Consider the following 27,723-nt stretch of genomic DNA (forward strand, 5'->3'; position numbering starts at 1 on the left):
TGCTGAAAGATTGGAACAAAGAGTTTGAAAATGGGTGACAAATGGGGTATCTTCATCATCTGCAGCACAAAACTACTGTTCTGCAGGCCATGATCCTACAGTAGTTCAGGTTTTACACCTGTTATTTGTTTAGACTCATGTTCATTTCAGTTCCTTCCCTACAATGGGTTACCAAGTAAACAAACTTGTTGCTTACATCATATCCAGTTACTTACAAGAAAGTCCCATTTGCATGTGAAAAATGGCACATAAGATATGCACACACCAACATGAACTTGTGCTCTAGCAGGATGCGTGCACTTAGGTAATTAAGGAAGCAGGAAGGAACAGAGGGAAGTTGCTTACTTTTCTCAGTCTTAAGTCCAGCATCTGTGACTTCATCTCCCTGGAGAAGTGACTGCAGCAGCAAGAGCAGGTTTTGTCCTTAGAAAGACAGGAATCTTTCCCTGCCTTGCTCCTGTTGTGCCCTTGCCATGCAGTGTCAGCCGTGAGACATTAAGGGCATCTCCATACATTTCTGGGTTCTTCCATTACGCACAGAGGAGGGACAGGCAAGAGGAGGGGGTTCCAGATCTAACCAGTGACAAGGAGAACCAAGTCTACAGTCCTTTTAATAACAAGGCCTTCCAAAATCCTAGAGAGATTTTATCCTCTTATTTTTCAGCAGACATTGGAACGACTCCAGAAAAGCTTTACATTTAATACCCTGCAGGACAGACTGAGCCTTTGGCCAGACTTCTCATCAATCACTCTGAGACATGCTCCAGCACTCCTGTACCAGAACCCCCACCTGTTTTGTCAGGAAGCATAATTCCACTCTAATTCTATTTTGAAGGATGCTAGAGTGCATCATGCTGTGAGGCAGGGAGGAAAGAATCACACTCTGCTCTATGACAGCAACCAAACCAAAAAGCAGCAGCATCCACTGAAGTGGAACCAGTAGCATCCCACTTCCACAGCCTTTTTTTCATCAATAGGGTGAGGTGACATGCATCTCTTTACAGCACCTCTTGGCAATACACATTAAAAGCACATAGAAAAATTAAGCTCATGATCTATAGATGAAAACTCACATGGAAATCCCTGAAAATGCTTGATATCTTGACCTCTCTGAAGGTCTATGTGAAAGCCTTATTTTTTTCTTTTTCTGGGGATAGAATAAGATTCATAGAATTTTGTGGAGGCCACTCAAAAACAGATGTCCATAGACTGTTTTTTTTCCACTGTGCACTTACTGGAAAGATGGTAACGACCACAATTGGTTGTACGTATCAAAACTGGTAAAGCCAGGGCATTTCAGACATTCAACTGGAGAAACAAACGTTCACAGACAGCAGAACAAGCAGGTCTGCGGTATTTTCTGGCACCATGACGAGAGTCTGTTACCCCACTCAGTATTTTCTTTCCTTTCTTTTCTCTTCCTTTCCTATAAAGCTAACATCCTTTTCCTGCGCCTGAGGGAGAAGGCAGCTGATAAAAGCCAAGTTCCTGTTCACAGATAAGTTTAGAAGGCAGCCAAACTCAGAAGTTCCTTGAATAAGTCCTATCCCTATCCTACCACCTTTTTTTTCCTCCTCTGTTAGAGGCATTCCACACAGGAACCAGGCTCACATTGTTTGATGGCCACGGACGTTTCCACAGTGGCTGGGAGGGTCGAAAACTTTTTCCGCTCTTTGTTACAGATCTTTTTTTTTTTTCCTTCCTTCTCCAACTTTTCATTTAAATAATATTGCCAGGGTGTTCCAGCACTAATTCAGGCTGCGCTTCGGAGAGGAGAACAAGAGACAGGTGTAACTGGGTGTTAAAAAAGCCCACAATGCTAGTGAAGGTTTTGCTAATCTGTAACACGATAGGACTGGCAAAGCTGGCCAGGCACGCCGACTATCACGGCTACCACAATGTTCCGATGCATGGCTCAAAGCCACAGAACCATGAGACCCCCAGACACCCAGAAGTGGCTCTGCTGCAGGAGGGAGAAGGCCCCTGGGAGGCAGCAGGGCGCTGGGCAGATGTGCCAGACCACCCTGCGAGTATTGCTTACCCACACCAGGGAGAATCAGAGCAGTTGGAAGCTGCGAGCCCGCCGTCCCAAAATGGGTAAGTACCCAAATATGCATGTTCACGCTCGTGATGGTGGTGGAATCACGTATGGTAAACATACCATGCTGATGAAGGACTGTTAGGGATAAAAGTTTCTCTTTGAAATACATTAGATTTTAGGGTCTGATCTATTTCTGAACAGGAGAGGTTTAAATGTTCTAACTACAAAACAGAAATTGTTTTAACAATTTTACAACAATTTAACAATTTTATTGTAAATTTAACAATTTACAAAACAAAAAAAAAATAATTGTGGAGGATGAAACCACAGACGTGGCTGACTCTTTGTCCTAGAGACAGCAGGGTGGATGTGGTGCTGGGACGCACCTGGCATAGGAAAACTACAGGACAGAGCCCTGCAGCTCTCCTTTAGCACAATAACACAAAACACTACTTCAGGCACAACAGAACCAGATAAAATTCTCTTTACATGCCAGTGGGGGTTTTTACTAGCTGTGGCAACCTCTGCTCATCACCTGAACATGCTCAGCTCAGACTCCAGCCTCAGGAAAAGAGTAAGATGAGAAAAAGAAGGGCAGGGTGTTAGCAAAACAGAAACAGTGAGCAGTAAATATAAAAGGAGTAATAAATAAGCATGAAGATGTTACAAATTCGACCCCCCCCCCCCCACCAAAAGAAAAAGAAAGAAAACAAAAAAGAATTTTCACATGCTTCTCATGATCTTCTCTAGTTGTGTACCCATCCAGAGCAGATAAAGCATGTACTTTGCCAGGAAGATTTCCAAACACTATGCTTTTTTGAGTTTTACAAGGCATGTAAGTAGGTCTCTGAATGTTTAAAATAGATGTAAATCAATCAGGACAGCAAATGAATCTTTTATAGCTCTGATGGAAGGCTACTGCAGAGCCCTGCTCAGGACAGCTCAGAACAGCAGCACAGCGAGTGCTGTTCACAGCTCACTGCTTTGAGCTGCCCTGATTCTTCTCTTCAAATGTTCTTGGGGAAAGGAGGGGAGGGAGCTGGAAAGACACTATAAAACCTCGCTCATGTCATGATTCCTTTACACTCAAACAAAATATGCCATCTTGTTTCTAAATCTGATCTACCTGTAAAGTTAAGGCCACCCTTCTGCACGTAGTACAGTGCAGGGCTTACAGCCCTGTTTTCCCTCATACTATGTCTCCCCACAAATGTATATGCCATAGCACTAACCTCCAGTCATTTTCTAAAACCCACAAGTATTGACTAGCAGTTTTCTGATGGACAGTGTTCAATAATGGCAAACACTTAATTCACCAGCTGCTGGTTAATGCATTTCAGACTCCTAACAGAGCAAGGAAAGCAAAACAGAACCATTACCATGGCCTCCCATGCTATACTGCAAGGTGATAGGCATTTGATAGCTTGCTGAAACACTGATAGTAATCCAAAAGCTAGAAATACTACAGAAATTCAAAGGTGCAAAAAGGTGTTTGTAAAGGTCAGCAAGGCACTGTAATATACTCTCCTAATTAGGACTTTTTCCTTTGCTGTGTGATTTTGTTCAGCACCAACTTGTGTACTGCCATTCAGCTATTACTCATCCTGATTTCCTCTCAAGAAGAGAAATACTTCCTCCTTTTAAGGAGATGGTTGCATAATGAGTCAAATCACAGCGCTCTTCCCTTTTATAAAGCAATGTTGATGACTACATGCAGTCAAGATCTAGCTTGGCAGTAGCTCCAGGGTATTCAGTCTTTTGCTGGAACAATCATATTTAGAGTGCACAGGCCCAGCAAGGTGGCACATCTCAGGAAAGAAACTCAATGCCTTCTGAGGAGCTGTATCCAAAATCGATGGGGAGAGTGTGTACGCTAACAGACAGCACAGGTCTCCTTGTGCCTGTGCTCCAGATTCTTAATGTTGCTGCAGATGGCTGAAGCAATGCACCTTCAGACTCCTGAAATCCTGAAGTCCACACTAGGTGTTCACAGCAGGACTGGCCTGTTTGTGTACACAGGGAGTTGCCACAAGTCTGGTATTTCCTCTCTACAAATATGACACGTCCGGGAAACAGCAGTGAAGACGGGGGCTTTCAGCTTTGAAGGAGAGAGCAAGGGAAAAGGCATGAGGTATTATGAGGAGCCAAGAGCCACAGTGAGATCCACACACACACCACAAAAAGCTCTGAGGTGGAAGAAGCCAACCACTGATCCATGGTAACTCTGTGACACCTTTCTAGCAACAATTAATGACTTTTTTCCCCCAAACTCTTGCTATTTTCCTTATGTGGTAGAAATAATGATCATTACAAAACAGTCTTAGATCTTTTCAAAATAAACGAGTATTATTTTTCTCATTATGGTCATTTGAATAATTGGAGACCATAATGATTAATGTGCCTGAGGCAATCCGAGTTCCCTGGCTTCTGTTTCAGCATGTTATGTGAAATGACTCATTACAGCTCAGTCAAATGCTTGGATATGTTACATTACTAATGAATTCCTCTCAGAATAACAAGGTTATTCTAATCAGAGTTTTACAATAAGAAAATCAGTCGCTGGCTTTAAACCACAGCTTTAATGAGAAATATGTGGATAATAAAGAACAGTTTCAGCTCTTTGTTAGAGGAAAAGCTAGGTAAGAGTTTGGTATCTCAGCTGTTGCTTCTATCTGAGCGCACCAGAGAAGCTGTGCTTGTTCAAAGTGGGCGTTTGTATGTGTTATTTGCAAAACCAAAACTAGCCAGTTTTCCACAGGAAATCACCTTTTTGCTTTCCTTCTTTTTCCCAGAAGCTCTGTCTTCTTGTATGATTGATCAGTTTGACGTTACACACTTCCTTATGGCTAAGATAAACGAATCTGTGAGTACACAAACTTATCAGCAGAAGTGAAAAAGAAAATGGAAGCACAAGTATACAAAGATCCGTGGTCCATTAGCATCTGTTTTAGCAACATAAGTTGAAGAGTAAGAACAAGTTCTAGATTTCATAAATATTCAGTTTATAATACCCATAATTTCCATGCACTCCTCATTTCCCATGTGAAACAGATGCCTAATGCTGACCTTCAGAAGCTTTCCTATGGGTGGATATGGACAGTTACAGCGAGCCTTGAAAAGCTGCTTGGGATAGGTGGATTTTTTTAAAGTGACCCAAAAGATATAAAATAAGAGCTAGCAAGTTTGTATTAGCTCATCATCTGCGGTAATCCTTACCACACCAGGTGTAGGCATTTCAACTCCTGTCCGAACAAGTTATAATGGGAAAATAATAAATGCATCAAGGAGGTAAAATGTTACTGTTGTTATCCGGAAAACTGCAGTGTTGATGACACCTGATAGCTTGTGAAATCTCATCATAAACTGGCAGACCTTGGAGATTTTTGTTTCTTTTGAGCCACTGACATCAGATAGTTGATGGTGACGCACAGAGCCAGAGCAAGGCATGGTGCTGGGGGCAGCTAAAGAAGACTTCAGAAGCATACAGCTGCATCTATCCCTGAGGTGGTAAGACACAGATACAGGCAGACAGAATCAGACATACATCCTCCTGCATGCAGCCAGGGATGTGACAAACCAGCCTTTGGAAAGAAAGCTCCCTCAGCCCTGGGAAGAACACACAATATTCTCTGTACCTATTGACTCACCTTTGTTGGTCCAAGATTCATGGACGGACCTGTGCTGAAATTACACCCCAGAAGGGTTCGTTTTCCCTTCCTATTTCACAAAGTGAACCATGCACTGAAGCGTGTTCAGAGTACTGCTCTACCAAAGTACTGCTGCTCAAGACTCCTGTATTTTCTCAGCACTGAGCAGCATCCCCTTTGGCTGTCTCTAATCCAATCCTTGTGCCTGCAGCCCCACAGAGAAATGGGCTGACAACTCAGATTCATGCACATAATATTTCATTAAAAAAATAAAAATAAAAATGAAGTATCTAGAAGGTGCAATTCCACCACACGCTAGCTTGGAGTACAAAGCCCAAAGTTCCCTGTATCCTCAGTTAGCCTGAACTGCCAAGTAACACTGTAAACCAGATCATTTAAGTGTTCCAGGTTAAAAATAAGCTCATGGAAAATACAGAGGCTATTTTTGACTTTACCCCTCAGTAACCACATTGACAGAGCTGGTCCCCAGATGGATGGCTCACACAAGGAAGGAGAAATGGAAGTGATGATGAAGTGGAAACGGGCAGAGGAACTAAACCTGGCTTCCCTCTCTATGACAAAGTCATATAACTTCTCTTCTATTTCCTAAAGTGGAATCATTACCAAGTAGATCCTGTCCTGGATTTACTGTTTCTCCAAGACAGAAGGTATTTTACTTCTCTATTCTCTTTAATCCACAAACTCATGCTTGATCTCCCATCTGTTGCAATTTTTCTTACAATTAAAATGTTTGCAAAAAGGAAACAATTAAAAAAAATCTGAATTATAAACAGAAATGGCAAAAATCTGCAGAATAAGTGAATCCTTAATCACCCTGACTTGTGTCAAGGTTTGTATACACAGTTTTGTCAAGTCACCCCTTGATGAGAGGAAGGCTTCCTGATGTCATCCAGCAGCATTGTTATCTCACTGAAACATGCACCTCTTCCTTTAACTCTGTGCTGAGGCAGCCACAGAGCAAGTCCGTGATCAGCCAGGGCATCCAGACAGGGAGCAGTTATCCTTCAAAGTGCAAAGAAACAGAGGAAACCAAAATCGGTCTTATTCAAGGAGAAGTCAGAACAATGCCCAATCTTAATAGCTTATTTTCTTTTCTCCTTTTACAGGAAAACATCAATTGATTTGATTAACAGCAGTTTCACACTGACTCATCTATTTCTTCCAAATTAGACAGGGACTTTCTTAGGATGTTTATAGGATATTGAAATTTCCCACCTAAGGGGAATAGAAAACAGGCTTAAAATATAGTAAATTCTGGATTAAACGCGACTTAATGTGATCTTCAGCCCCCGACATCCTGCACACTAGTGGAATGGCCACAGTGCTCAACAATAGCTTTTGTAGTGCCAAGTACATTAACAGAAGTGATGGCTTTCCTATCAAAAATTGGCACTTGGCTCCTTTTTAGGACTTTTGGAAATTTGTCTTCAGCTCTCCTGTCGAGCTGCAGGTAAAATGGCTCCCTCTTAATGTATCTGGTGAACAGTTCCTGAAGAAAGATAGTTTCACTGAGTGTGATACCGTAGTTATTTAGCCCTTCGCATACAAAATATTCTCTTATTTCCTTTGTTACATGGCTCATTAGTGCTAGCTGTAGCAATTTGTTCCTTTAAAAGATAGCAAGGGATCTCTTGTTCAAACCTAGTGACAGAATCCTGAGAAAGGGCAGCTGGGTGAATCCAAAGCCTACCAACTCATGAGGGTCAATACGCCTCAAACAAGCCATTATCAGTCAGCCCTGAACAAACTTAAATTTTGGTAAGTCCAAAAGATGATGAGGACAAGCCTCACTGCACTCTGAGTGCACGCAGTTTGGGAACCTTTTCTTGTTCTGCATCTTTGACTTGCTGGCACCAGCACAGCTATGCTGTCAGGGAATACCAGATGAAATCCCACTTCAAGCTGAAGTGAGAGTGCAATGCTAGTGGTGGGCTTTAATCTGCAGCAATCAAAAGATGAAATCCAAATTTAAACTGCCCTCAGAGGAGCCTGTAGAACTTGCATTGTACCACGGTAAACATAAAGAGGGAAATGGCTGGGGATGCTCTGTGAAAAGAAGAAAATTCTTGCACAAATTTATCTACTATAGCTGTACAGCAGGTGGGATTGCCTCAAAAGCCATTGCAGCCAAGTCTGCTTTCTCTGAAACACTGCCTGCCATGAGGCTCCAAGTTCAGGTCTAGATTTACTCTGAAAGACATCATGGCACTATGGTCACAGGGCATTCTGTAGGACAGGCCACAGCTGAAAACACACCAACTGGCATTACAGCTGGAATAAATGTCTCAGCATGACTTGGGATATTAGGAGACTTGCAGCACTGCATGGAAATCCAAATGCTTGACATGGGTGCTCTTTCAGCTCAGCTTGTTAAGGTTAACCGCAAATCCATCGATTACGTTAATCAAATCCCAGTAGGAACCAGTGATGTTCATGGGATGAGCCACAAGGTTTCTGCACAAGAGAGAGTACTATCCATCATCAGGGAAAGAGGGAGACAAGAGAAGTAGTTCTGCTGCCTGGCAGAGGAATTCACTGATGTGCTGACAGGTCACCAGCAATCACACACCAGCTGCTAATTAAAAACAAGGGCACACCTTGTTCCTTATGAGAACCAGAACCTTTTTTAAGTACTTAATCCCTTTGGCACTCCCCAATGAATTAACTGATGAGTCTTTCTTAAAACTGACATGTACAGTCCCAGTTTAGTCTAATTTAAATGCAGTACTTTACCTCTTTTTTTTTTTACTGAGTGCTCTTTTATTGTCAGTAAGTGTTTTGCACTGTGGGAAAAACAGAACACAGATTGTTCTACTGCTAAAGCATGATTTTTTTTCTGCTTCAACTGGAGTAAGTCAGGAGCCTAGGCCAGTTAGTGGAAAATCACTTCAAATTCAAAGAGACCAGTCACAGAAACACAGAATTGTAGGGATTGGAAGGGATCCCTGGAGGTTGAGTCCAAGCCCCCTGCTGAAGCTAGTTCCCTACAGCTGGTCACACAGGATAGCCTCCAAGTGGGACTTGAATATCTCCAGAGAAGGACACCTCTGGGCAGCCTGTTCCTGTGCTCTGTCACTCTGACAGTAAGGTTCTTCTTTGTGATCGTATGGAACATCCAGCATTCCAGTTTCTGCCTGGTGCCTCTTTTCCTGTCATTGGGCACTGCTGAAAAGAGCCTGGCCCCATCCATTTGACACCCAGCCATTAGATAATGATAAGCAGTGATAGGATCCCCCCCAGCCTTCTCTTCTCCAGGTATCTCAGCCTTTCCTCATACAGGGGATGCTCCAGCCCCCAGTCACATTCATGGCCCTCCGCTGGACTCTCTGCAGAAGTTCCCTGTCTTCTTTTTTGAACCAGGGAGCCCAGAACTGATGGCCTCCTATTGTCATCCAGTAGCACATCTTAGCAGCAGTAATTGCATATCTGGTGCCTTTTGCACTGTACAGAGAAGGAAAGAGCTATGAGATTTAAAAGATTTGTGCTCTGTCGGTAATAGTCACAAACCACTGGGCAGGAGTTCTCAAAGTAATTAGAGGAACTGCCTTCCTTGAGAACAGAAACATGAGGAAACTGATGTGAAGGACAGCTCTGCTGCATGAGTACAGACAAAGGAATAACAAAACTCCTAGAGAAACAACATCCTGAAGCTTTTGTTCAGGCAAAAATTCCACTGACCCAGCAACTGTCTAAAATGATGCATTACAGTGACAATCAGGAGACCACAAAAAAAAACTTAAGTACCTCATTGTGCTGGGGGGGGGAGGGGGGGAGGATTATTTTCATCTACCATCATGCTGCTATTATCAGCTGTAGCCCTGCATGGAAAAGAGTCAACCCTGTATTTACTGTAACAGAGTTATGGCCACTTTGCTTTACCTCCTGCCCTGCTGCTGCAATAGCAGGATGTCTGATCAAATTTTAAATTAGAGACAGAGCTGCTTATATTTTGCTATGTTTCAGAAGAAACAGGTGTAGCATCCAACAACAACAGCTGTAAAATCGAGTTTTAGTTTTAAGACTGCAAAAGATCAAATGAAAGGAGCTCAAGCTCACCTGGATCTGCAGAATCTGTCTTAAAGAATGCTTTGTCAACCAACTCTCTTTAACCTCAGAGAAAACAATACACCTGACTCAAAATTAGGTAGAGGCAGAGATATGCATGTTAAGACTATTTACTAAGGAGATTAGAATTAAGGCCAGGAAAAAAAATTCAGGTCCAGTAAAGAAAACTATTAAATTATTATTATTATTATTTTCCCCAGGTTTAAAAGAAGATTGCTTTGACTGTAAAACAGGAAAAGCAACTTAACAAATGAAGCATTCCCAGCCCTGGGTTTGTAGGGTTGAATTTGGTGCTACTCCAGCTTGCAGCTTTGCTATAAGGTTCATCGGTCCCCACTCTAAAGAGCTCTCCTGCTCTCCTCACAGAACAGCTTCCCCTTGTCCACAGAGGCTTAAGTCGAAAGGAAGCCCTATTAAAGAGGATAAAAGCAGAGAGGACAAAGCTGGTGATATAGTCAGAGAGTGAAGCTACACAATCACAAAAGGGCAAAAAAAAAAATAATAATACAGAAGCAGAACATAAAGCTTCTGTGTCCCAGAAACAGGCCTATCAAAGTTCTCTTTGTGAAAGGGCAGTTACTGAGACTTCATAACCCACTGGTGTCAGCACAGAATTCCCACTTGTCTCACTGAACATCAAGCCTTTGTAAATCTTCAAATTGTTCCACTTAACATTAAGGAATGACGTATTTCCCTCAAGTTAACACAATTAAGGAGTATTTTTAGTACTAGATAGCAAAGTTTCCTTAAAGGAAGCATTTTACAAGATATAAAAAATACTGCAATAGAAGTTTCACCTTTGGGCACATGTATCTATATTGCAGCTCATTGCAGATAGGAAAAAAGGGCCTTCTATATTTACTCAATGAAACAACACGTTTTGATAAATTTCATCCAACTCAAATTCATTAAGAATTGTTGTGATTAAAACTAAAGCACGATACGATAGCACTATTCAGCTTCATGAACCAACTTTAATACTGAGTCAGGGAAAACTAGCAAGTGGGTGCTAATGGAGAAGCAGACATACAGAAATGTGACCACTACTAAAGACAGCTTTCATACAAAGTACATCAAATTCCTTTTGTTTCGAATTCTTTGTTCCACATAACAAACAATTATCCGATCCAGGTTGTGTTCAAGTTCTGACACAACATAACATCTTTCTATGGGTGAGAGAACCTAGATGCTCACCAGATACCTACAGCACATCAGTAGGTTTTGAAAAGGATCTTTATATTTTCTGTTCAGCGTGTTTGTGCATTTATATGTGCAATATGGTAAAACACTCATCTTGCTGACACACGTGTTCGTGCATGTAAACATTTGGTTTAGATTTGTAAGGCTTATGTGAGCAAAAGGACTCATCTGGGAGCCACGCATGGTGGGAAAAATGAATCGGCACAGATGATGAATCATGGGGTGTGGGTTGTTTTCATCAAGAAAGAAAAAAAACATGAAAGCAAAATATTCCTATTTGAAAAAGACATTTCCACATGGAATGTGGACCCTCACTGGGATCTGGCAGGCAGCCCACTGGGCAGGTCTGAGGCCCTGCACCTGGCACCAATGGTGGCTTGGTCTAGCAGCACAGGCAGCCAGGTTATTTTGCTTGGAAAAAAATAGCAGAGAGGATTTGAGCTGCAAAAGTCACCCACAGAGATGGCTTGCCAGGCACATGAGAGGGGACAGCTATTTTGGCTTGGAACCACAAGAAAAGCAGCAGCAGACTGCTTCTGCACCGCTTTCATGTCCATCACTAAGAACTGACCAGCTTTGTTCACAGGTGTGCTTGCTGATGTCTCAGTCACACAGTCCCTCGAGAAGCTGGATGCAGTGAGCATGGGGAATGAGCCCAGCTTGCCCAAGCTGTCTGCTTTCCCTCTCCAGGTCTCCAGCTTCCTTCTCCTGGCTTCCCCGCTGCTCTCTCAGGCTGCCATGACCACAGCTTCTGCTTTCATGTTTGAGTCGGTTCCCCATTGTTTCTGCACTCAGACAAGAAAGGCAAACTTTTTCCATATATGCCGATTATCAGAGATTTAGTTCCCATGTTCCCATTTAAAAATATACTGCCAAAAGTTCAGCTGTTCTTTATCAGGCACAGCTCTCCACCACACAATGCACTGCCCCATTTGAGCACAAAACTTCAGAGTACAAGAACCTCCCAGTCCCTCCAAATACCCCAATGGATACAGCTGGTATTGTTCAAGACCTGATTCTGCTTTTGTTTTGAATAACTAGTGTTGGTTTCTTATGGGAAAGGAGTTTAATAGTGTGCACAATGGCACAAAATAGGATTTCTGTTTTCCCTCCAGGCTTTAAGAAGATACACAGTGTTTCTTGACACAATCAAGCAATAAGATTCATAGTAGTGACTGTAACAATATCAGATGCTTGCACGTAGGGAGAGGCAGAACAGCAGACCCCTATAGGTGGCAGAGAAAGAAGAAACAACATAATGTGAAAACAGCATGTTGTCAGAGCTGATGCCCTGCTGTAAGTCAGTCAGCTTTCTGGGGCTAACAGGCTTCCCACTCTTCAACCACTGTGTGCAGGTTTGGGCACCATGATATAAGAAGGACAAACCTATCAGAGACCAACCAAAGGAGGGCTACAGAATTGCTGAAGGTGCTGTAGGGTGAGGTGTATGAGGAGAGGCTGAGGTCCCTGGGTGGAGGAGAGGCTGAGGTCCCTGGGTGTGCTCAGCCCAGAGCAGAGGAAGCTGAGGGAATGTCTCAACTCCTCGCAGGGAGTGGAGGGGAGGGAACGGCATGGAGTTGTGCCAGGGGAGGTGAGGGTTAGGAAAAGGTTATGCACCAGAGGGAGGTGGACATGGAACAGGCTGCCCAGGTCAGTGGGCATGGCCCCAAGATGGCAGAGTTCAAGAAGCATTTGGACGGTGCTCTCAGACATAGGGTTTTAATTTTGGGTGAGCTGATGGTGCCAGGGTTTGGATGCAAAAATCAAGATGGCCCAGTAACTGATCAAAAGTAGCAGTATTTTAGAAGGCACTGATTATTAACAGAGTTAATGTAATGATTAAGTTCCCAGAAGCAGTCGGTCCTGACCTGATGAGTCAGTCATGAGGCATCTGAAATGGCAACATGCCCATCCAGGCAGTTTGACATTTAAAGTGACATTAACCTGCAGGTTATCGTGGGTTGGAAATTTCTCCTGCTGAATGAAAAGGTTGGAAATCGAACTAATGCGTCAAAGTTCAGACAACCAATCCTTCTGTTAGAAACTCTGATAAGCATCCCAAAAGAAAACAAAGGAACAAGGAGTTGGGGCGAAGCTAGCAAGCATTTTTCACTTTCCTCATCATCCAGCTTAAGAAACAAAGTTCCTCTGCATCTCACCCTTCTGTGACACTGCTACACTACACGCAGGGACTTGTACAAGACCTATTTCAAATTCCTTTTTTTTCCTGATAGGAACTGGTGTTCTTTCATGCAGTCTCGTCTGGTAACATACATTGAGGCCTGCATGAAGGAGAAGTACATTGTCAACTCCCAGCAGCCCTGCCCAAATGGAGCTCCAGATTGCCAGAAGATCATGTAAGTACCATGACTGAAACCACTAGAGACATCAGGGTATTCAGACGCATCTAAATTAGATTTTCAAAACTACTTATTGTTACGATTTTAAAATTAATAAAGCACCAACTCAATTTAATACCAAGGTGAGGTGGTGTCTCATTTACGTACCAATAGCAATCAGGCATTTACGTAGCCTGGGATAATTTCTGCCTTTAAAAACCATCAAGTATAGGACTACGAGGTGATTAGGTGATTTTTCAAACCTACCCATGCTTATTGAGGAAAGAAAAGAACAACAATCACATCTTTTCCACAATTTTCAGGTCCTAATACACACACCACTTAGAAATATCAACAATACCACCAATAAAACACCAAAACCCTCCACCTGTGACCATCAGTGAGACTTACTTACTGTTAAAGGTATACAACTGTCCAAGAGCTTATTCTTCTTTCAGAAGGCCTGGCTGCCCAAAGAGGGCAGGTGAAAGCCTATAATATGGCTCTCTAGCAGTAATTATTGGAGTTCTGTTTCAGATAATTATGGATATTTGCCAGCTGTGACATCTCTTTGAGACTCCTGTCAGATTGGTGCCAACATGTTGGAAAAAATCTCTACTGAACAACAAAGGGTGAACAGTAGGAGGGTGAGGTAGACCAAGGCAGACTGCTAACTGAACAGTAATTATATTCTTCCAGCATATATGAATTTGCACACACCTCCTGTAGCAAACAGCAGTTCTGAAAAGCAATCTTATGCAGCAAATAACATTGCTGCCAACTGCTGGCTTACATGTTTTACTGAGCAGTAGTGATGGAATTTATGACAAACTTCTTAAGCACATTATTTGCTAGTTATTTAGGACCCCATTGGCACCAGCCTACAGCTAGTTAGTGGATTTGCCTCACATGATACCAGCTGACCATAGTTTGGAAACTAACACCTGGACCCTGCCCCCCAGGTACAGAACAGCCCTGAAGCCGGTCTATCAAGTGAAACAGAAGGTTTTGAAGTCTTTGCAGTGGAAGTGCTGCCCTGGATTCATTGGGAAGGATTGTGAACAACGTGGTAAGGAAAGCCAGAGAGCAGAGCACAGTGAGAATTAAGACTAAATGACATTCACTGTGGCGAAAGACAGCTTGCCTATTTGATCCTCCTGTTTGAGAATCGATGCCTTATTTTCTTTGGCACGCTATGCCCCAGATCTCTGATGCCTTGTAACAGGAATTAGGTGTAATTAGCCTTAAACAAGGCTAACGGCAACAGCCACTTTTTTCTAATCTTCACACTTAAAAAGAAACATTCGTTTACTAGGGAAGCTGTCAGATGTACAGCTCCATCTAGGAAGCCTATGAGGTCCTCATCTCTGCCTAATCTGCCTAATTCAATATAGAAACCAATGATAGCAGGCAGCAACACTAGCATGTGGTATATCAAAAAAATTAGTTCAGAAGATGAAGTGATTTTTTAGTGAAATTGCCAAGCATCAAGTTTAAAACAAGCCTTTCCATGCCATGAACCACCACAGCTCCCAGTACTGCCCAATAGTGATGTCAGCAGCTGCTAAGTAAAAGAATGGATGAGGGGAACAGTGTGGCTTAAAAACTGCAGTGCTTCATGGCACTTGGAAGATTTAACAGATTGCTTCATTGAAAAGTGGAAGAGTTTAAACTGAAATAAAAAGATAATTCCCCATAGTAATTAAGGCATCACAACAAAGAAGTCAAACATTGAGGTAAAAATCTTCATCCATTTCACCTACCTCAGTAAGCTCCTTAGATAAATCTGGAGTTCCTGTTTATATCTCCATAGGTTTAGTTTTTTTAGTGCAGATAGTTTCTCTTCACAGTTTTTATCACTAAGGTAATTTATCAGGTTGACTTCCATTTATGATGTTGGAAGGATATAACCAAATATAGCATGTCTTGCTTACTCTCTACTCAGTTATGCTCACAGATCAAAACCAGCTGCTTCATCTTTATCTCTTCATTTGTATGGCAGCACCCACTGCAGCTGGTGCCACGCTACCATAACATTCAGGTAACTGGAACAGGAAAGATGAATTTGCAGAACTTCTCCGAGAGTGCTATCAAAAAAGCATCTATTTGTAACAGACTAACTCCATGTGAATTTAAAATCCACATCTCTATTGCACAGCATTATCATTTACAAGGTGTTGCACTTTGGTGCAGCACACTAAATGAAATTCTCCCAGCAGAACGTTCCTTATCCTAAAAAAACCACCCTGCACTGCAGAAGTCTGTCTCCAAATCTGTCATATTGCAATTGAAATTGCACAGTCATGCCTTATTGAACTGTATTAGTTTCTTCATCTAAAGTGTTTTCACATCTCAATTGCAGATCCTAATTTCATTCCAGTGCCAGGAAGTCAAACTGAAGGATGGCAAGAAGAAAAGTCCTCAAACCACAGTATGTTCTTGAATGTACATTACTTGCCATTCTCTTACATCTCAACTCACTGCCCAAAGCAAAAGATAGATTTTTCGTTTCTAAGCTATGGATAAGATCTTCAGTGAAAGTATTGGGAAAGTTTTCACACAGCTACGTTTCATTTACTGGCATTTATGAGGGTTTTTACTAAAAAATTATATTAAAGTTCTTGAGAAAACAGCCAGGAGTTTCAAAATTGTATGCTGGCTGATCATCATTTATGCCTCATGAGAATGCCAGCTGGTGTTAAACCTTTCATTAGTGTGGATGTTTAACTCCTTGTCCTGCTCAGTGGATTCATAGGAAAGCACTTCAGAAGACTTGACAGGAAAACAATCTATTCAAAATGCCATTTCAGAGCAGCTACCAATAGCTTTGAGAATATTGGTATGAGATACCCGAGATTCTCAGGTGCTCTATCTTGCCAATCTTATATCCAAGAAGGACCTTTCCTCACTATATAGCAAATGATGTGGCTTGTAGTGCTATTAAATATCTTCCGGCAACTGGGTTTAAGATAGCATCACAGCCCTGAAAGAGAGTCTTCCTTACATAATGCTCTCAGCACTGAATGAATAAACAGTTGTTTTGGAGGCCTCAAGTTTATAAAACATTAGCTTGAAAAGTCAAATGTAACCCTGGAGAGTTAGAGGTCTCTGAAATGGCACAGTTAAGATGCAACTCAGCATACACTTTCAATTCTTCAGCTCAAATTAGCATGCATTTATTTAAAGTAATATAAGCTAAAGGGCCTCACAGTGAGAGCTAGCAGTGACACTTAACCCTGACGCTCTTAAATCTTTTGTGAAACACCTTCATTGCTCTTTCATCCTGTCCTTTTATTGTGGGTTGTTAAGCCTAGCTATCCCTTCCTGCCAATTGGCTTGAAAGCAATTATTATTTCAGAATGTTTTTATGGCATGGGGAGGTTTTAAATGAAGAATATTTTACTGCCATCGTGGCTAGCACAGCTGCACGTCTTGTGTTAATATTCAAAGCTTCCATCACTGTTGAAAAAAAATGTTTGCAAGTAAACTGCAGTTAAGCTGCTATAAATCAAAAGATCCCTAAATGTCATTGCAAGATTTCCAGAGTGAAAAATACACTGGTGTTCTCAGAGTTCACAGGTCTTGTAGGAATATGTGTTGCTGCAACTCCATTGCATGACATTTTCTTTTTGAATCTTGTGATTAGTGTCAACACCAGTGGATTCAAGGGAGCTGCTGGAAGTCATTCAAAATCAGGAGGCATTACTGGATGATCTTCAAAGTGATATTCATCAAGCAGCCAGCAACTTAGGTGATTTACAGAGAATATTTGAAAACAACGGTACAAGCATGGTGTTAGAAGTGAACCAGAGCAATGAAGGTGAGAGGTCTGATGTAGAATTATCACCCTGCCAAGAGGCCCTGTAAAACCATCCAGATCAGAAGGAAAACCTAAAAACCAGAACACACTGGTATCCCTTGGTCTGCAGGTTGCTTCCAAAGAGAGAAGAAAATGGGTCCAATTCCAATACAAAGTAATGAATTAAATTCAAGCAGAAATTGAAATGTGAAATTAGACGAAAGGCAGATTCCTTTACACTCTTCAGAAATTTTAGAATTTGCCTTAACCACAAAATAAAGAGATGGCTTATACTGATTTGTTAGCTTATTATTCTGCTTCCACAGCTGCTTCTTTACTACGAGGATGCAGGATTTAGATGTACTTTTATCTCTTCTTCTTTTCAGACTCGTAGCCTAATGTGCTGAATCTCAGATCGGTATACGTAGTTAAAATCCAACATATGTCCATTTATCTGAAACATTATTCCTATTTTATATTGCAGTGGAAAATCTGGACTGAATTGGGACTACTAATCTGAGCCACTGACTTACAGAAATGTCTTGTAATGATGAAGACTGAACTTCAAGTCACTCAGTTCATACGCTAAAGTTCAAAATCAAGCCTTAGTCTAATTCACGCTAGTACAAATTCCTCACAGATTTTTCAAGTTACTGAATCTTTGCCTAGGATATGCAGATGCTGTGAAACTTTGTGAAGTAGAAGGGACAACATAGAAAGCATCAGGAAAATAACAGTATGAGAAAGCTGCATAAGCAAGAGCACATCAGAGAAGAACTGCTGTGACAATGGGCAGTTACAACTGTTAACAAAACTGCTCTACAAGCATTTAAAAATGCAGTATTTCTCTGATGTAAGTGGGGCAATCAATACATATCTAAATTACTGTCTGCAAACTCCAAGACCCAACATGTTTTGCATTAACCTTGATTTAAATAAGGTGATCTTTGATATTAGAAAAAAAAACTTAGCATGTGCTTAATTTTGAGAATTAAGATAGCAGTTACTGAAGAAAAATACATTCTTGATCTACCCTGGTCAGATTAAGATGCTTTCTTATAACTGAATTAACTTTGTTTTAACAGATTTTCAGGAAAGGCTTCTGCGGCAAGTTTTGTTTCCCCATGTGGAGAATTTTCTAAGGAGACATTTGAACCCAATGTGGGCAAGCTTCAACAGAAGCCTACAAAACCTCTCCAACATAGTAAGAAACCTGTCCCACGATGTGGAAGCCAACAAGAAGAGCATAGAAGGATTCCAAGAGAGCACTGTGCCTAAAAAAGAATTCCAGGAGCTGGGAACTAAGTTTGAATCTAAAGTCCAGGAAAATGTGGTGAAAGTTGATCAAATAAAAAGGGATATAGAAAATCAATTACAAATGCAGCAGGCTAGTATTCAGTATAACCTCACCATAATCAGGGCAGATACTGACACAAGGCTGAAGAAGTATCACAAGATACAGCAGTCTCATTGCTTAGCTTTGAACAACAACATAACAAATATGAAACACGAGCAAATCAATCTTGAAAATAAATTTGAGATTTTGAAAAAAAATCTCACAGAACTCTCCTCACATCATGGTCCCAAAGATGAAACTACACAGTTAGCCATCAGACAAATAAATGACATGCTGGCAGGGCATGCAAAACAGCTTAAAGAACTCTACATGGAGTCAGATGTGGCATTTCAGAATATTGCAGTTCTAGAAAGATGGTTTAAGGAGTTAAAAAAAAATATCTCAAAGTACAGGCCTGAAGATCTTTCAATAACTTTAATGGAGAAATCAGTTCTTATTGAAGGAAATAAAGCAGCAATGGAAAGGCAGATATCAGAGATGAACGATACTCTCTCAAATCTTCAGGAAAACTACTCAGACCTGTTGAGATATATGGAGGAATGTAATTGCCAGAAGGTACCTTCTGACACCGATATACTCCAGGAAGATTTAAAGAACATCACTCATTCCCTTGAAGGCCAACAATCAAAGGATATGAAGCAGTTAGAGTCAGTTTTCAAAGATCTCTTAAGGAACGAAATTGAAGAGCTCTCCTCAGCCTTTCCAGTTATCCATCAGTCCCTTAACCTCCGTCAAGAAGAAAACAGACAGCTCCAGTTGCAAGTTGCATCTTTTTCAGAAGACATAGACCTCTTGAAGAAGAAAGATGAAGAAATTCATAGACACATCAAGTACCTCAACAGTTCTTTTGGCTCACTTTTAGAAGATGCCATGCGGCACGAAGCTGCACTGGAGGCTTTACTGGGAGAAGAGTTTATGGAAGTCCTATTCGAAGAAGATCCTAGTACCCTAATATCATCAGTAGTTCAGCTGCAAGAATTTCTTAAAGAGATCTCAATTAAACTCCAAAACCAAAACACAACTTTAGAATCTCTTGTAAGGAGATTTCACCTCTTGGAGAGAAAACAACAGAATAATCACAATATTCATGTACCCTCAAAGCATCCCAAACAGGAAACTCAAACATTCTCTACACTGGATGAAGCTAATCAGCACGGCAACGTAGAACATTTGGAACCTAATTATGAGGCTTCTAAAGATGACTCTTCGCATAGTTCAACATATAATGACATAATGACTCTGAAGAATGACATCAAATATCTGAGCCTGGCAATCAAGAGGCACGAAGCCAGAAATGACATGAGCGTCTGCTGCAATCATACAATTGCAAACGCAGTAGAGCCACTCAACATTTCTGTGGAAATTATCTCAGGAGACTTAGCAACAATTAAAGAGAAGCTGGAAAATCATCTGCTGGTTTTCAAAAAGCTATTTGGAAGCAATGAAGAATTACTTGCCTCAAATGTAAGCCTGGATGTTGCAAAGATTCAGTCAATGCTTACCAGAAAAGTGAGAAGGCAAGAGAAAGTTCAAGACAAGCAAAGAGATAAAAAAAATCCTGAGAAGCAGAGAGAATATACACAGACAGTAAGTGGAAGAAAGAGAGTGCAGACTGAACTGCTGGAAAAAGGTAGGTTCTTTTATCATACTTGCTCATGTGCAGGTCTAACTTCTCTCTGGGCCATGTTACAAGTCACTCTCGTTCTGTCAAAAACATATAAACTGTGATCTTACAGATATCTCGTGTGATATTTTGATATCTCTGTCTCTCCATCTAAATAAACTGATAGAGAACCAAGTTGATACATTGGTATACTTTGTTCAAAGCAGAAAAACAAAATCACACCCAGTATAGCTGCTGGATAATTGGCCTTGAATTAATACAACTTCAGCTATTTAGAACTCACATTTTGTTTGTAAATGCTCATGTTTATGCAATAATAGTTTTCTCTTTCAAAGCTGATGGGAAATGCTGGGCCTTGTGGGTTTGCTTCTTCTTTCTCAGTTATGAGTGTGAAAGGGGTATTCTAAAGCACTGAATCCTTGTCAATCCGGGCAGATAAATGTTAAATTAACTGCAATAACTTGTGCAAGTAGAACAGGGAGAACTGCCCAGAGTACAGTCTCTCTCCCTACACTGATAGATCAGGTTTCCAAAATTGCTTTGTAATTACAAGTGCCACTGGCTTTTATGATTCAGCCCTTGCTATAGACACATAATAGAGAACAAAAATCAGTCCCTTTAGGCAACTGCGTTGCAAAACTGTAGTTAAGACTGAATAAGCAGAGAACATACTTCAAATTGTTTCTAAGACAGCAAAAAGAGTGCAGTTCTCCTCCTGGTTGGTCTCAGCCTCACACCTTTCTAAGGATACTTATTCTAACCACTCCGTCTACCCACACAACAACAGAATGCAGACCTACAGAGCTTACAGTAACTTTAAAGGAAAAATCACTGAGGCTCGTGTTTTGCTGCAGTACGCCTAGTCACTACAATCAGTTGTTTCTTCAGCTATATCAATCTACACTTCTTTTCCCTCAGCTATTTCTGACCTTTATTTTAAAAATAAGGACAAAACTGGCAGTTAAACTACTATTGACTCTGCTTCTTCCCCAAGAATAAGATGTCTTAAGTGCCAGCAAAGCAGTAGTTTCTAGAACATGTTTATCTTTCTACTAAGAACTCCAATTTAAAAATATTACTTCAAAAGAGAAAGGGAACATTCTTTAGTAGAAAAACAAAAGTCAATTCATGTCATGGGACCACACTGAAAGAATCTTTTCTTTGCTTAAGGATCTTTTTATTTGTGCTTGACTACTTCTCTAAAAAGGAGAATTGCAAGAGGACTTTCCACAGATTTGAGAATGCATGAGAAGAAAACCAACCACAGCCTACAAACTACCACGATTATATGCAAACAGAACTCCTAACCATATTTTCAATCCCTGAAGTTCAAATGAACATAGCACTTCCTTCTAATAAAAAGAGTGGTTGGAAAAAGTAATTGGTATTCACCTATGTCAACGACCATGAGGCTGAAACAATAGCAATGCTCCCACCTTTTGCACCCTATCCTTGCAGCTGAGGTAGGTAGGCTTCTGGGGGCAGCAGTGCAGTGCTCTCACACGTGAAGGAAATACCCTAGTCTCAGATCAAGACTGGAAGCAACCCATCTGACTTCCTGTAAACCATGGCATTTCACAGCCTTGTGTGCTCCCCACAAAGCAGGTTTTCTGCCAACACTTCTGTGCCCAATCTCATGGTGAATGTAATTTGAGAGTAGGCATCAGAACAGGTTCAGGTAGTTAACTAAGTGCCTCATAGATGCACACATCTTTACGAACTCTCTACTTCTGTTAACAGCTCTGGGCAAGAAGGACTAGGAAAGAAGAGCTTTCATACCCAAAAAGCGTGTTTGCTATTTTTAGGTTACTTTTCCTGTTACGTGAGCTGGTCTAATTTTACACCTTCCTGACCTAGTATTTTTGATAGTTGCATGAACAAGTACCACTGCTGTTGTCTGAAAGAGGAAGGGCGTTTTGGATCACAGATAATGTACTCAGAAGACTTTATCTAGAATTACTGATTAATTGGTTGCACAGCACCTGACACAACCAAAGTTTCTGTGACAACTTAGGTTCCTGAGCAAGTATAAAAAGCAATAGCTGGGAGAAGCTCACTGTTAAAATACTATTTTTCTCTCTTTTTCAGACTCATCAGTAGCATTCCATGTGGGATTCTCAGACAGGAAGGATGAAGAAAAAACTCTGAGATTTAATGAAACGTACCTCAATTATGGAAACGGCTATTTCCCTGAACATGGCTACTTTAAAGCACCGCACAAAGGTGTCTACCTGTTTGTCATCTCTGTGGAGTTTAGCTCAGGACCAGCACTAGGACAACTCTCTTTTAGCCGTGGGTACAAAAGAACTCTCTCAAGTAGTCAGAGGAAGGCACAAAATGGAAATACTGTAACTTCTTTTGCTATGGCAGAAATGGAAAAGGGAGAGAAAGTGTGCTTCGAATTGCTGCAGGGCACTGTGGTGAAACGGAGTCCACCTGGGACAACAATGGGTGGATTCCTACTATTTAAAACTTGAACAGTAACACTGTGTTTTACTGATATTTTTTCCATAGATGCAATGGATCAATTCACTATTGCTTCATCTGTGATGTATTCAATCGTACTGCATGTGTTTAAACATAGCACTACTCTAAGTTTGTCTTCATGCTTCTTTTCTGGAAGTGTTTGGCTTTTGATTAGTTGCTAATGAGCAGCAATGGGATTTTCAACTGATGACTTAATGGTTTGGATTCCAAACATAGCAAACATTCTCAAATCCTTCTGCAGGGAGAAGTGCACCTAATTAGAACAGATGCTTTGTGGGGCTTTCTTTACTTACAACTCATTTTTCTCTTCCCCTTTCTCACGAGACTCCATTTGGAGTACTGCATTCATCTCTGGGACTTGCCACATAAGGAAGACATGATATCTTGTGGCATGTCCAGAAGAGGGCCACAGAGATGATCAAAAGGCTGGAGCACCTTTCCTGTGAAAAAGGCTGACAGAGATTGGGTTGTTCAGTCTACAGAAGAGAAGGCTCCAGGGAGACCTCATAGCCATGTTCCAGTATTTAAAGGAGAACTGCAGGAAACCTACAGAGGGACTCTTTAACAAGGGTTACAATGGCAGGATAAAGAGTAACAGCTCTACACTAAAGGAGGGTAGATTCAGATCAAACAATAGGAAAAAATTGTTTACTCAGAGTTGTAACAGGTTGTCCAGAGAATCTGTGGATGCCCCATCCCTGGAAACATTCAAGGTCAGGCTGGATAGGGCTTTGGGCAATCTGGTCTAGTCGTTAGTAACTCTGTTCACAGCAGGAAAGTTGGAACCAGATCATCTTTAAGATCCCTTCCAACTCAAACCATTCTAGATTTCAATTAAAAAAAAAAAAAGAATGCTTCCTGTGGCAGATATCCCCATCACCATCAAGGAAAAACATTAAAGACTATATGTTAGCAATGACATTTTTTGAGTGGTTTCTCAAAACCAAGAAGCCAGGACAATTTTACTTTTCTATTCCCTGTGGACCAGGCAAACTGCCTTGAAATCTCCTGCAATTCACTCTAATTCAACATTTCAGTCTGCATGCAGCAGAAACACTAAGGAAAAAAAAATCAATCAAATCCAATAAGATGCATTCTGTACAGCCACTCGTAAGCAAGGAACATAGAAGCAGCCAAGCCTTTCCCCTTCTACACCTGGTGTATTTCAACAACACTGCAAACCTTAATAGTAACCCAACATTGTTAGGATGTATTAGGTATACATTTGCAATGTAGCCATTAGGAATATGTCAACAATAATAAAAAAATACTGTTGAAAATATAGTTTATTTCTAAAGATGTTCCTGAAGAACGTTGTGAATACAGTCCAGACAGCCCAACATTTAATAGTTCAAAATCAAGTGAGTGAGCAAACTGCATTAGACAAGCTCACTGGCCTACTGTCATTGTTGAATATAAAATAAACTTATAATTAGAAAAAAAAACAAACAAAGAATAGGATTTCTGAACAGTGGAGGCTTGAGTTTCCCCCCAGAAAATCTCAAAATGGCCATGTGTGGACATGTCCTAAGTTTTTCTTCTGTCAAGTGAAGCATCTCCAAAGGTGTTCACTTTAAAGTTCTACTATTTTTTGTTTTCCCTGATGTGTTACAAAAGTATATAAAAACAATTACTTTTGGGAAAATGAAATGCAGTTTAAAATTCCTAACACTTTTGATGAAAGAGATGAATTCCTAACATGCATTTTATGTCTTTTTAAGATAGCATTTTCTGACAGAAAAATAACTTGCTGTTAAGAATTTTTCTCCCATCCTATTTATATTCTGAGTGACACTACAGTACAGGATAATTAAAAAGCATTGATACCAATACACACTAAACTTATGACAACAGTTTGGCAAGTATCTTTGGAGATTACAAAGTGGATTTAGCTACTGACTTGCTGATAAGACTGTTACCCTCTTTCCGGATAAAGACAATGCAAATAAGGACCTAAAAACTAGTATGATTAAATCCCTTCTACAGATTCAGAAACAGGGTCACAGATGAAGACGCAGAAATTCAGCATCTCTGGAAAGATGCCATTTCAGATATAATTAAAAGACTATGTCCTTCTGCCTACTCCTAGCCAGTGGTCCTATTCACATGAGACTAACTGGACAAGTTTCCCCATCTGTGCAGCGTGGATTCAGTCCTTGCACTGCTCATAGGCAGCATTGGGTGCCCAGGAGCTCAGTCATCTTCTGCACCACAGAATGCTAAAATATCTGAGGAAGGAAGTGAGGAAAAATGGGAAGAGGTGAAGTGTCAAAAAGGAAGAAATCCAACAATTTGTAAGATTGGGTTCTTTCAGTAAAAAGCTATTACATGGAGGTTACCTAGCCATTTTTTACCAGTGGTCCAGCCATGTGCTATTGCATGGGCAGCATTCTGCAATTCAGAGCATGCTCTCTAGGTCCGGAGAGAGTAAAGACCCCCTTTTTTCAGTGCATATCAATTCTGCAGCTACCAACTAAGTGCTATAGTTGAATACATTGAGGGAATATACATACATATTCAAATACACTTGCTTGTTTTTAAGACTTTGATATAAAACTTAAATTGGAATGACAACTATGCACTTACTTGGAAATAGACAAGGTAGGTAGTAGTTTAGCAGGCATCAGAGAAAGGCCTGTATGTGTCATCTCTGATCCTAGCAGTTCTCCCAGGCAGGATTTTTAATATTGCCACGCTTACCAGTGTTTGTTGAAGAATAAGCCAGACAATAAGTCAGAGACTGACTCCAGAGTGAATACAGTGGTTAATATAAAGACATTTTCATATTTGTATCTTTAAATGTGTTTAAGTTAACCATCTGCATACACAAAAAGGAATAAATGAAAAAAGGAACAAATGAAAAACTTTCATTTTTAAATTCTGTAGCAAAAACTTCAGGAAATATAATGGATTCAAGCATTCTGTAGGCAAAATAAGCCCTGAAGCTTGGCTTTCTTCCTAAGTGATAAGGTTTTTTGTTTGTTTTGTTTTTATTTTAAACACACACCTATTGAGCACTACCACCAAATGATTCTCATATTTAAAAATACTTTCCAGCTTCTCTTAGTACTTCCCAAAAACCCTGTAACTGACAAAAAATTTTGGAAGTAGTTCAAATCTCCAAATCAAACCACAAAGCTATAAAACAAAACAAACAAAAACCCCATGCCCTATATCTTTCAACACCTTGGCAAATCTGTTTTGTTACTGAAGCTTGACCTGCTATATGAACATATTTTATAGTGCTTTGCATTTTAAAATTAAAATTTCTTAATTTTCTCCTGTTACTATGAAGAGCTCCTTACTTCACTCACATTTCAACTACCCACTGTGTATCAACTTTCTATTTTTCACGGTGTATTAACTTTCTGTAGTTAAATTCAACAATGGCCAAATTTTGCCATCAGATCCATCTGAACCCATTTCATATGTCACATCCAGCCAGCCTCTAAAGTCCATGGTGGTCACCTCTCAAGAACCAGTTTCATAAGGGTGATCCACACATACCAGTGGACCTCTCAGTAATCTGATTCACGCCTATTATTGTAAGACTTACTGCTTTAACAACAGTGAGACAAACCAAAACAGTGCTTTAGGGAACAGTGAAAGCTAGAGAAAGGATTAATGGAATTCATGGAATTCAAATTACTGATACTTCTGCATTTATTTAAGTTTTGTAATTCATTTCAGAAATTACTCAGTATGCTTTTACTCCTTAGCATGCTTTTTGGTTTTCAAACAAAATATAACTGTGAGGGTTTTACAGGTGTTGCAGGACATGACTTTCAGTTCTTAAATACTGATGTGAGTGTATCAGTGAAAAGCCTTTATACAAAGGTGAAGAACAATCATACATCAACTATATTATCTTGGTATTTGTTACTAGTAGGCAGTGTAATTTACTTTCAGCTATCAAAACCCCCACCATTTTGAAAAGGATTTTCAACTCTTTAGGATATTGCGCCATCCTGTGGCCATTTCAGGGAGCAACAGTAGACTGCGTGGTAAAAAAAAAACCACACAAAATAAACCCAACACCTAAAAAATGCACTTGTGCAAAATGTCAGTTACTCACAGTATTTTCATTATGTCCTCTTGTCATGTGAACATAAGAAATCCCACAGTCTGCCTCCCAGCCATGATAAGTTCAATCAGTGAATATGCTCTATAAACTACAGCTATAACCACGAGAGAAAATTTACTCTTTCAAGGTACTAACAGTAAGAGGGGCAAATCTTTGGGCTCTGTAAAATTACTGGTATTATGTGCAGAAGAAGGAAAAAAAGATCTAAGACTAGATTAAAAAAATTATAGAAATCTAACCTGTGAATTTATCACTTCAAAGAAAAAAAGTTTTATCGTTATTTTTACAATATACTTCATTAACTTTTTTTGTGATGCTCAAGATACAAAACCCTTCTTGCCATTGTAAAGAGCTGTCCCTAAAGCAAAGACACTTCCTGCTCAAAACATACCTTTATGTAGACAAAATGATTCAAAATAGACCTTATTTTTTCCTCCTTGCAACCTGAAATGTTTAGTAGCTGGTGCATTTCTGCAATGAAAAAAACATTGAGATTTTATACAACTCTATACTCAAACCCAAGATATCCCCTTGATTGTTTTCCACTTACTTGAATCATAGCACATAATGAACTATATAGAAACAAATGCATAATTCTGTAACGAACAGTAGAGAAGTATATTAACTTAAATTCCATGATTTGGACACCGCTACACACACACACAAAAAAAAAAACAACATACAGAACCCCTCATCCAGTTATTTTTTCCTTTTTCAATTGGCTTGACCCACTGAAGTAAATTCATATAGATAAAATCAGCAGGTAGTCAACTTGCACCTGTTCAAAGAAAACAGTAATTCAACTCTGATTTGCTTTTTAATTCACTGTAAGCAGAGTAAAAAAAAAAGTCAGACTAAAGAAGCTCTGGTTTTATCATTGTGCTCAATTTAAGACCAAGAAACAGCACAATAAAGCACCAAGTAATTCTTAACTCCACTGAGCAATCAAAGTTGCCATTCACAGCTTATTCAAGGACTGTGGAAAAAAACCAAACATCTGTATGAGGTATTAAAAAGAAATTGTTTTGTTAAAGTATTATGATTTCCAAGTCATCACAT

At 40.3% G+C, this 27,723-nt stretch overlaps 1 protein-coding gene across 2 annotated transcripts; it reads left to right on the plus strand.

Moving 5' to 3' along the window:
* Positions 1-1,394: 1,394 nt before the first annotated feature.
* MMRN2 (multimerin 2) lies at positions 1,395-23,228 on the plus strand. Of its 2 annotated transcripts, XM_065746778.1 has the most exons (7): positions 1,395-2,097; positions 13,209-13,331; positions 14,276-14,382; positions 15,676-15,744; positions 16,960-17,133; positions 18,198-20,099; positions 22,182-23,228. In XM_065746778.1, the coding sequence occupies exons 1-7, from the start codon at positions 1,817-1,819 to the stop codon at positions 22,568-22,570; spliced, it is 3,045 nt and encodes a 1,014-aa protein (XP_065602850.1). In that variant the 5' UTR covers positions 1,395-1,816; the 3' UTR covers positions 22,571-23,228. The 2 variants fall into 2 exon arrangements, with proteins under 2 accessions (XP_065602850.1, XP_065602851.1); XM_065746779.1 differs by lacking the exon at positions 16,960-17,133 and having other exon boundaries at positions 1,396-2,097.
* Positions 23,229-27,723: the final 4,495 nt, after the last annotated feature.

The sequence above is a fragment of the Cyrtonyx montezumae genome, unplaced genomic scaffold (genome assembly GCF_038088225.1).
Source record: "Cyrtonyx montezumae isolate F1298 unplaced genomic scaffold, pur_monq_1.0 scaffold_4, whole genome shotgun sequence".
Taxonomy (NCBI): Eukaryota; Metazoa; Chordata; class Aves; order Galliformes; family Odontophoridae; genus Cyrtonyx; species Cyrtonyx montezumae.